Raw genomic sequence first — 9554 nt, forward strand, 5'->3', positions numbered from 1 at the left:
ATTGATTCTAAGTTCACAAGTGGGTATGTATTCACTATTGGTGGAGGAGCAGTATCTTGGAAGTCGTCCAAGCAAACTTGTATTGCCCGTTCTACAATGGAAGCTGAGTTTATAGCCTTAGATAAAGCCGGTGAAGAAGCTGAATGGTTCCGGAATTTCTTGAAAGATATTTTATTTTGGCCCAAACCGTTGGCACCAATATGCATACATTGCGATAGTCAAACGGAAATTGGAAGGGCTGGGAGCGTGATGTATAACGGTAAATCTCGTCATATACGACGAAGACATAAAACCGTTAGGCAATTACTCTCTAGAGGAATTATCACGATTGACTATATAAAGTCAAGCGATAATGTATCGGATCCACTTACAAAAGGTCTAACTAGAGAGGTAGTTGAGAAATCATCGTGGGGAATGAGACTATGGCCGAGAACTAGCCATTGTGGTGGTAACTCTACCTAGAAGACTGGAGATCCCATGATCTAGGTTCAAGGAGATCAAACAAAGTCATTAATGATGGTTCAACATTGTCAACTAAAAGTTTAGTCCATTCTCGTGATGAGACAATGTTCAGTACCAAGGATAAAGCATTAAAGCTTTTTAATAATTTCTAAATTTGATACGGGGTATATCAAATAGTGTATCTATGGGATGACACGTTTAGGAATCACCTATGTAAGTGTGAAGTGTTAGCCGCTTCAAGGGAAATTTTGTAAGGCCAATTTTCTACGCACTTATTAAATCAGGTGGTGTTCATGGTTGAAACGAACACAACAATGAGAGCCAAAGACGGTTAAGGGTTGGTTGTGTGACTTATGGTTGTCTAGGTATACACCAAAATTCGACGGTTCAAAGATATCAAATCTACCGATTGACCGAGTATATCCGACATAAGTTCACGACGGAAAGTTCAAAGGGAAACCTACTTATCCTAATATAATTAATCCTTGCTTACGAATCACACAGTTTTCATGCATATTTCCGTGATATAGTCATTCCCCATTCATGTGGGGGGATTGTTGGGTTTTTAAGCTTAAATGTAGCTTAAAATTATTGGATTTTAAAGCTTAAATGTAGCTTAAAAGAGGGTGAATGAGAAATGGAGGGAAATTGAAAATATTTGAGTTTCCCTCCTTGACAAAGGGATATTATCCCATATTGGAAGAGGAAAAGATTTTGATGTGTATATATACAATTGTACTTCTTCTAACTCTTAAAGAGTTAAGAAGAAGACAAGCCTCGCGTCGCGCCGTCGTCGTCGTCGCTCGGCTCGGTTTCGGCTTCGGCTTCGGCTTCGGATTCGGTCAAATATCCGATTTTTTATAAACGAAATATTAATATTAAATCCAAACGTAATAGTATATGCCTTTCGCTTTTTGTAAAAGACATTTACAAAATAGTTTGCACCTCTTCAGATTTGAAGAAACAGTTGGCACCTCTTCGGATTTGAAGAGTTGCACCTCTTAAGTTTGAGCTCAACATTGGCTATAAATACCAGTCCATTCTCTCAGATTTTCCATACGAATTTCTGACTTCTCCTCCTTTCTTCTGCATTGTTTTAACTACAAACAAAGCAACAGTAAGTGTGATTTGCTACCGATCTTTGTGTTCGCTGAAACACTGGTGTTTGAAGTATCGCTACACCAGTGTGAAATTCGTTCTATCCTGGGAGAAAATAATCTACAACCTTGGATACTAGGAGGGGATTAAATTCTTTAAGGAAACACTGTGAATTGAGTTGGCTTAAATTAAATTCTGTTTCGTTTACATTTCTGTTTATATATTATTTTATCTTCTCCAGAATTATTTTACAAATATAGTTCAATAACAAAAAAGCAGACAAGTTTAAGGGTCGTAAATTTGGGACATGAGACATTATTAAAATGTTTCATGAATATCGACACGTAAAGTTAAATTGAACCCACCCTTAGGCGTAAGTTGTCGACGTTACTAGTGTTAAAAATCGTAAGCAAGAAAAAAGTGGAAAATGATACCAAGACCAAAGCAACAATCCAATTATCCAAAGAGGCATAGCAAAAGCAAAGAAAAGCACCTAAAGCTCAACGTAAAAGTCATCAAATATTCCTTGAAACATTTGAGGAAACAAAGAAAAATTCTCTCCAAACGTGCATTACCATCCCAAAGTAGTATTATAAAGTACTCCTACACAACTCTGAAACTACGTACTCCAACTCTCTAGCTCACTGTTTTCCCACTCTCTTGTAATTTCCCTTGTGTCAAAAAAATCAAAATGGGCATTTGTTTCACTAAAGATTTCTGGTTCAAGAAATGGCGTTTAATACCAATAACATCTCAAAAACAACCAGAAAAACCTTCACCTCCAACTCCACCTCCAAAGCCAGTGATCCCTTCTTTCAATACTATGCCAAGAACTAATACTAGTAATATTGGACCAATTTTGGGCAAGCCTTATGTTGAAATTACCACCCTTTATGATCTTGACAAAGAACTTGGGAGGGGTCAATTTGGAATAACATATCTCTGTACTGACAAATCCACTGGATTAAAATATGCATGTAAATCCATATCCACAAAAAAACTTGTAACTCCCAAGGATATAGAAGATGTTAGAAGGGAGATTATGATAATGCAATATTTGAGTGGACAGCCTAATATTGTTGAGTTCAAAGGTGCTTATGAGGACAAGAGTAATCTACATTTGGTTATGGAGTTGTGTTCTGGTGGGGAGCTTTTCGACCGAATTACTGCAAAAGGAAATTATTCTGAGAAAGAAGCTGCAAATATTGGAAGACAAATTGTGAATGTTGTTCATGTTTGCAATTTTATGGGGGTGATGCATAGAGATCTTAAACCTGAGAATTTCTTGATGGTTAGTAAGGCAGATGATTCTCCTTTAAAGGCCACGGATTTTGGTCTCTCTGTTTTCATTGAGGAAGGTAAGTTGCAATTTCCAAATATATAGTACTACCTCCCTTTCCGTTTCAGTTTATGTGAAACGGATTAATAAGTAAAGTGTGTTGAAACGGAAGGAGTACTTTCTTCAAAAATGAGAAGCTACTTCTCAATCAATATTCTAATGTTAATTTGTTCTGTATTGAGTTTTGATGGTTTATTCAACTTACTCCTTTTTCCGCAATTTTGAAGCATATGATCACGTCTACAACCATATTTGCTGATGCCTGATAGTGTAAAGATTTTTTTAACACTGTCAGTAATTCTAAAATGTGATGATAGCATGTTATACCATATTTACCGGATTACTAATTAATGCTTGTCAAAAGAGAATTACCTAATAACTAACCCGATTAAGTAAATATCTTTTATACTGTGAGTGATTGCATAGAACTTAAACTCAAGTCATTATTCTAACAAGTCACTCCCAAGTTCGTGATCATGAAAGTATCCTCAGTTTCAAATGCTCTCTATTCAACCTATAGACTGCTAAATATGAAGTATCCCTTAGTGTAGCGCAATTTTATAGCTATCTTGAAGCGGGAAGAAAGAATTTGCTTCATGTTTACTAGCCAGTCTGTTGTAAATGATATATGGATACATAAAAGAGAGATTAATACTATTTTTTAGTTCCCATAATCAACTTGCAACTAAGATTTAAAGAATTATTCTACAGGAAAAGTTTTTAAGGATATTGTTGGAAGTGCATATTATGTGGCTCCTGAGGTGTTACGGTATAACTATGGGACGGAGATAGACATCTGGAGTGCTGGAGTCATTTTATACATTCTGTTGAGTGGTTTTCCTCCTTTCTCGGCTGGTAAGTGGAATTTTTGCCTAGAACAGTAGCTTAGTTTTTTGGACTAAACAAACTAAAAGCCACTCTTAACATGGTATTATATCGTCTGCTTTGGACAGTTTTTCCCAAAAGACCTTATACTATAATGAGTATTTTCTTATCAACTTCCAGTATGGAATTTTGTTCGCACACCCAATATTAGTTGATCAACAACTTGTGTTTACAATTCTCTTGTATATCAGAGACCGAAGAAGGAATATTTGAAGAGATACTTAAAGGCCATGTGGATCTTGAAAGCCCTCCCTGGCCTTTTATATCTGCCTCAGCGAAGGATCTTGTCAAGAAAATGTTGACAGTGGATCCTAAGAGAAGGATCACTGCACATCAAGCCCTCGGTAAGTGGACATACAAATGTTAGCTTCTATCGATAAATCTGCAAAGTTGTAAGCCTTATTCAAGTAATACGGTGAGGATATTTCCCCAGTATCAGATGCAAGATGGACTCTATTCTCGTGTGATATCTCTCACTGATGCTTCTGTCTCACAAATGATTTATATATAGACACATAATTCAAGTTTGTCACATTTTAGATTATTGTACAATTTTTTTGTATCGCAATAAAATATGAATCTTGATACATGAACCAGAACATCCATGGCTGAAGAAAGATGGTGAGGCATCGGACAAGCCTATCGATAGTGCTGTTTTGGTCAGGATGAAGCAATTCAGAGCAATGAACAAGATGAAGAAGCTTGCCCTCAAGGTAATAACCACTTGGCTTAACATGTCTCCAGGATATTGTCAATAAGATTTAAAGCCCCTTTTAGGTGTCTGTTGCTCCCACAAGATTTCCAAGTGCATATTGTATAGTTTCATATAAGAAAAGCGATGAGATACTTAGTATATCCGTTCGTTAGTATCTTATTCCTTTCTCCCCCCCTGATGATGTAGTATCTACTGCTTAAAGGTTATTGCAGAGAATTTATCAGAAGAAGAAATCAAGGGACTTAAACAAATGTTTAGCAACATAGATACTGATGGAAGTGGTACAATCACATATGAAGAACTTAAAACTGGATTATCTAGGCTAGGATCCAAGCTCACTGAAGCAGAAATAAAGCAGCTGATGGAAGCAGTAAGATTTTGCAATCTTTTGATTTTCCTAAGATCAAATTTTATATGCAGTCAAAGTTAAAACAAAAGCCTGCTTCATATAACAAAATTAAGTTTTTCCTTCAAATTATTCCTCTTTCAGGCTGATGTTGACAAAAGCGGGACTATAGATTACATCGAGTTCATTACTGCTACAACGCATCGACACAGACTTGAAAGAGAAGAAAACTTGTTCAAGGCTTTTCTGTATTTTGACAAGGATTGTAGTGGGTATGTATTCCCCATCTTCTTGCAAATATGTTTGTTCAAAGTAATACTTGATTTTTAACCGGGGATCATACTGCTTCTTTTGGAATCACCAGATTTATAACAAGAGATGAGCTCAGACATGCTATGACCGAGTATGGAATGGGGGATGAAGCTACAATCGATGAAATTCTTGATGACGTTGACACAGATAAAGTTGGTTATTCTCATAAGCTATATCTCATATTCTAATTTCTTTTCCAGGATTTTTGTTATATATGTGGTTTGCTTAAACTATGCAGGATGGGAAAATTAACTATGATGAGTTTGTTGCAATGATGAAAAGAGGTACGGTTGATGGTGAAGGAAATCATTGATACGTTAACCATTATGCTCTTGCCTTCATTTCTTGCAAATGTGGATCAACTTGAGTGTAAAATGGCAAACATTCTCTATCAATAAGATCTTTCACTAGTTGAATTTGGGTTGTTTAGTTTGCTCAAGCTGACCTTGTTTATAGTAACTGCATTTGTACTATACCAAGAATAAGATCCCTTTACAATGAAGTGCACCTTACCTTATCCTTTGCAGTGGAGAATAATTTTTCAATTGGTTTCGATATGTAAAAGTTTGCTAGTTATTGTTGTGAAAATGGATTAAAGGAAACTTACCTAGTAGTAGGGAAGGCAGCCCGGTACACAAAGCTCCCGCTATGCACGGGGTCCAGGATCCCGCTATGCACGGGGTCCAGGAAGGGCAGGTCTATTGTACGCAATCTTACCCTGCATTTCTGCAAGAGACTGTTTATACGGTTCGAACCCATGACCTCCTGGTCACATGACAACAACTTTACCAGTTACGCCAAGGCTCCCCTTCTTACCTAAAAGTAGTATAATTTTATTATTTTCCATCTCAATTGTGAAACACACAACAACAAACGACCCAGTATAATCCCACTAGTGGGGTCTGGGAAGGGTAGTTTGTACGCAGAGCTTACTCCTACCCTAGAATAGAGAGGCTGTTTCCGATAGACCCTCGGCTCCCTCCCTCCGAGAACTCCCCACCTTGCTCTTGGGATGACTCGAACTCACAACGTCTTGGTTGGAAGTGGAGGGTGCTTACTACTAGAGCAACTCATTCTTGTATCAATTGTGAAACACACAAACCTCTTAAATCCCAAGCTATATAAAGAACTATGTAACTCCACGAACTTATGATTATATCCTCAAAAAGACATACTATTATAATAAAAGATTCAGGGGATTTGAATAGAAACAAGTTAACTATTACACATGATAAAGAGGCTAATCAGAATTAGTTAACAGTAACTTTGCCAACCATTCCAGCTCCCTGGTGAGGTGCACAGTAAAAAGTGTAGGTTCCTTTCTCACTCAAAGTGACAGAGTAAGTCTCCCCTGGTCCATTGAGAAGGTCCTCTTCAGACATTGAAATCTTAGATGCATCAACACCAGCTGGGATTTCATCTTCATCAAATACAACGTTGTGGGGGAAACCGGCATTGTTCTTGAACGTAATTTTCTCACCGGCGCTAACGCTGAAGTTTCCAGGAACAAAAGCAAGACCGCCATCATCGCTACCAAGCAATACTTCAATTGCTAAGGCATTGCTAGCTAGTATTGCACTTGCAGCTGTAGCAACTACAACTGCACCTACATCTTTTACTGAAGCCTTTACTACCATTTTGGATGTTTGGTTGGTGGACACCATTTTCGCTACATTGCTAATTTTGGAACATGTACCGGATTTAAGGCCACTGAATGATGGGATAGTTACTGCAGCAGAGGTTACACTGGCCATTGTCTTGCTTTTCACTATTCTTGTTACTTCTCTAACTGGCTAAGTGAAAACTTGGGATCAAGAAAGATAAGGAGGGATGATGAGGTTATATTATGTGTCAGATTGAGAAGGAATATGGATTTTTTTGATGTGTGGTGTGTGTTTGTGGATGTGTATGTGGTGAAATGATGAGTTATTATCTGGTAGGAAGGAATGCTATTGGTAGAGACGGATTATATACTCTGACGTGGAAATGGAATTATATCACTAGGAGAATTTGTGAGATGGAAAGTAAAAGAGTATTGGGCTACCAAAAATTAAATTTTTTGCCTTAGTTCTTCAGATTAAAGGATCCTGGGACTAGGTTGGGGTTTTAGTGAATCATAATTTTTTTTTAATAATCGTGATGTCCGAGTCAGCTTGCCCACGCCTCGACTAATTCCACCTAATTACATGTTATCTTCCAAATTGGCAATTTCTGTCTTCAACTTGAACTATATTTAAAATTGAATAATTTATATAGTACTTGTACTATGTTCCCACCTAGTGTCACAAAATAAAATTTTAGATATTGTATGATATTTTTGCAAGTGACGACAACGCATACTTTGTCCATTTTCCTTTTCTTATCTTCATTGTGTGGCATTGATACGAGACACTGTGTAAAGAGGGCGGAAAATTACCATCCAAACACTTGGAAGATAACAAGATTTCTAGCATAAGCAAGTTTTCCCCCCAGATAGTAGATAAATTCAAGTTCCCCTACTTCTTCGTTGATATTTCATTGTAATTCTATAAAGATTGCAAACTAAAAAAATGATCTGAGCGAAACGACATTATTATGAAATGAATGCTAAAGAAGGTGAGTGAATACGTATAACTTCATAAATAGTTCCCCTGCATGAAGTGAGGACTCTGATCGAACATACCTATGTCAATTTTTCATGTCTGGAATTGATGTTCCATTTTATCATTCTCGCTTGCCAAATGAACATGGCAATGTCACCCTAGCATTGCCCTCCCATCGATTACAACATCCCTGTTGAGAGTAAAACATGTTCGATACCTTGATTTTTTCTCTTATCATGTTTTTTTTATCTGTCCAAATCTTGATAGACAGAGTTACCTGATACCTATGTTGACGAGAGACAGCAGATACTCATGTACGCAAATTTGCTCGAACACCATCATTTTAAAACACTGAACCCAAAAAAAAAAAACAAAGAGGCATAAGTATTCCCTCTTGATCCAAAGAGTAATTCACATGGATATAGGAATTGATAAACAAGAAAATTTGACAAACAAAAAGTACATTATATTATACTAATATCCTTGAGGGAACTCCTTCATGAGGATGTTACTTCCACCATTTTATACTCTTTTTTGGGTTCGTTAGGGTACTCGGATGTACTACCTGTCCCTTACTATTGACTATGTTGTACTACAACTGTACTATTCTCTTCGTCAATTTGTTCCTCGTCAAACAATAACATTGCATGCAACTCTGTTTTAAAAGATGAAGGTCTTAACTAATTCAGATTAAGCGATTGTGAAATTTTGGGACTACTCTACTTAATTAACTGCAACATTTTCATCGTCAAAATTCTACATCATCTATTGGCCTAACCTTGTACAACGTTTTAAAAGACAAAAGTCCTAAACAATTCGGAGTAAGAGACAGTGAAATCTAATATTGCAACTTTATACTATATGCACACACAACCTAAAATAATTACCCGTAAATATCCATCTTAAACCTTATTACATCAGCTACATATTTGAGGCAGCTATTCAAATTTATATCTACTTTTTGCTCATCAATAGATCTATCTCCGGCGGTGGCATTTTCCCTCAATCTTCTTTCCTGACTTTTCTCTTCACGCAACTGTCCAGTTTCTCTCTTTCTTCCTCAATTTATTCATTTGATCAATTAATCATTAACTCTTGATTTTTATTGATTAAATGAATCCTAAAAAAATTCTGTTGATGCCTTTTGTATTGAAGCTTGTTGTCTCACTACTTGTGCCCAAGCTGTTAGTGAATCTTAGGATATTCGATTGATTGGATTTTCTGAGATTTGTTGTAAGAAAAATGAGATCCATCAATGACGACCTTGAAGCTTGAAACTCATAAGCTGGTTTGTTGAGTTTGTAGTTGTTTTGAATCGAAACTGACTAGCGGGTGTTTGAAATATTGATTAAAAATTGCGGCTAAATTTAAAGTAAACTTGATGGAGATTTTGGAGTTAATTACTGGAATGTGGGTCGAAAATGAGTTAAACTAGCAAATAATATGAAATGTATTATATACCAAAATGGTATATTGTATACCACTTTGATATACAATATTTAATTCAGTCAAATACAATTTATTGCATAATATACAATTACAGTATATAGTAGTATACTGTTACAGTATATAGTATAATGTAACAGTATATTGTTGAATGAAGAACACAAGATACCATTGGTATATTGTATGCCATTTTGATATACAATATATAATTCAATACTATACAGTTTACTACAAATAATGTAACAATGTGCTGTCATAATTGAGTTATTTTTCATTTTTTTAATTTTTCTAACTGGGTTCTTTGTTTAAAAAATTTAACAATTCTCATGCTTTGTGCAGATTTTTTCTTAAAAGAAGTGTTTGATGGAG

At 36.2% G+C, this 9554-nt stretch overlaps 2 protein-coding genes across 2 annotated transcripts; one reads left to right on the forward strand and one right to left on the reverse strand.

Moving 5' to 3' along the window:
• The first annotated feature begins 2167 nt into the window (after positions 1-2167).
• Positions 2168-5672, forward strand: LOC104120145 (calcium-dependent protein kinase 29-like). Its single transcript, XM_018779030.3, has 8 exons — positions 2168-2918; positions 3611-3754; positions 3976-4128; positions 4382-4497; positions 4702-4869; positions 4990-5117; positions 5210-5309; positions 5396-5672. The coding sequence occupies exons 1-8, from the start codon at positions 2252-2254 to the stop codon at positions 5468-5470; spliced, it is 1551 nt and encodes a 516-aa protein (XP_018634546.1). The 5' UTR covers positions 2168-2251; the 3' UTR covers positions 5471-5672.
• Positions 5673-6291: 619 nt separating this feature from the next.
• Positions 6292-8229, reverse strand: LOC104120144 (plastocyanin B'/B''). Its single transcript, XM_070182662.1, has one exon. It carries the CDS (start codon positions 6909-6911, stop codon positions 6408-6410), a length of 504 nt encoding a protein of 167 aa, XP_070038763.1. The 5' UTR covers positions 6912-8229; the 3' UTR covers positions 6292-6407.
• Positions 8230-9554: the final 1325 nt, after the last annotated feature.

Source organism: Nicotiana tomentosiformis, chromosome 8 (genome assembly GCF_000390325.3).
Source record: "Nicotiana tomentosiformis chromosome 8, ASM39032v3, whole genome shotgun sequence".
Classification (NCBI taxonomy): domain Eukaryota; kingdom Viridiplantae; phylum Streptophyta; class Magnoliopsida; order Solanales; family Solanaceae; genus Nicotiana; species Nicotiana tomentosiformis.

Coding starts and splice junctions, on each gene's coding strand:
- LOC104120144 (XM_070182662.1), bottom strand. CDS start 6,911: ATGGCCAGTGTAACCTCTGCTGCAGTAACTATCCCATCATTCAGTGGC.
- LOC104120145 (XM_018779030.3), top strand. CDS start 2,252: ATGGGCATTTGTTTCACTAAAGATTTCTGGTTCAAGAAATGGCGTTTA. Junction 4,129..4,381: donor CACTGCACATCAAGCCCTCG/GTAAGTGGACAT, acceptor TACATGAACCAG/AACATCCATGGCTGAAGAAA. Junction 5,310..5,395: donor ATGACGTTGACACAGATAAA/GTTGGTTATTCT, acceptor TAAACTATGCAG/GATGGGAAAATTAACTATGA.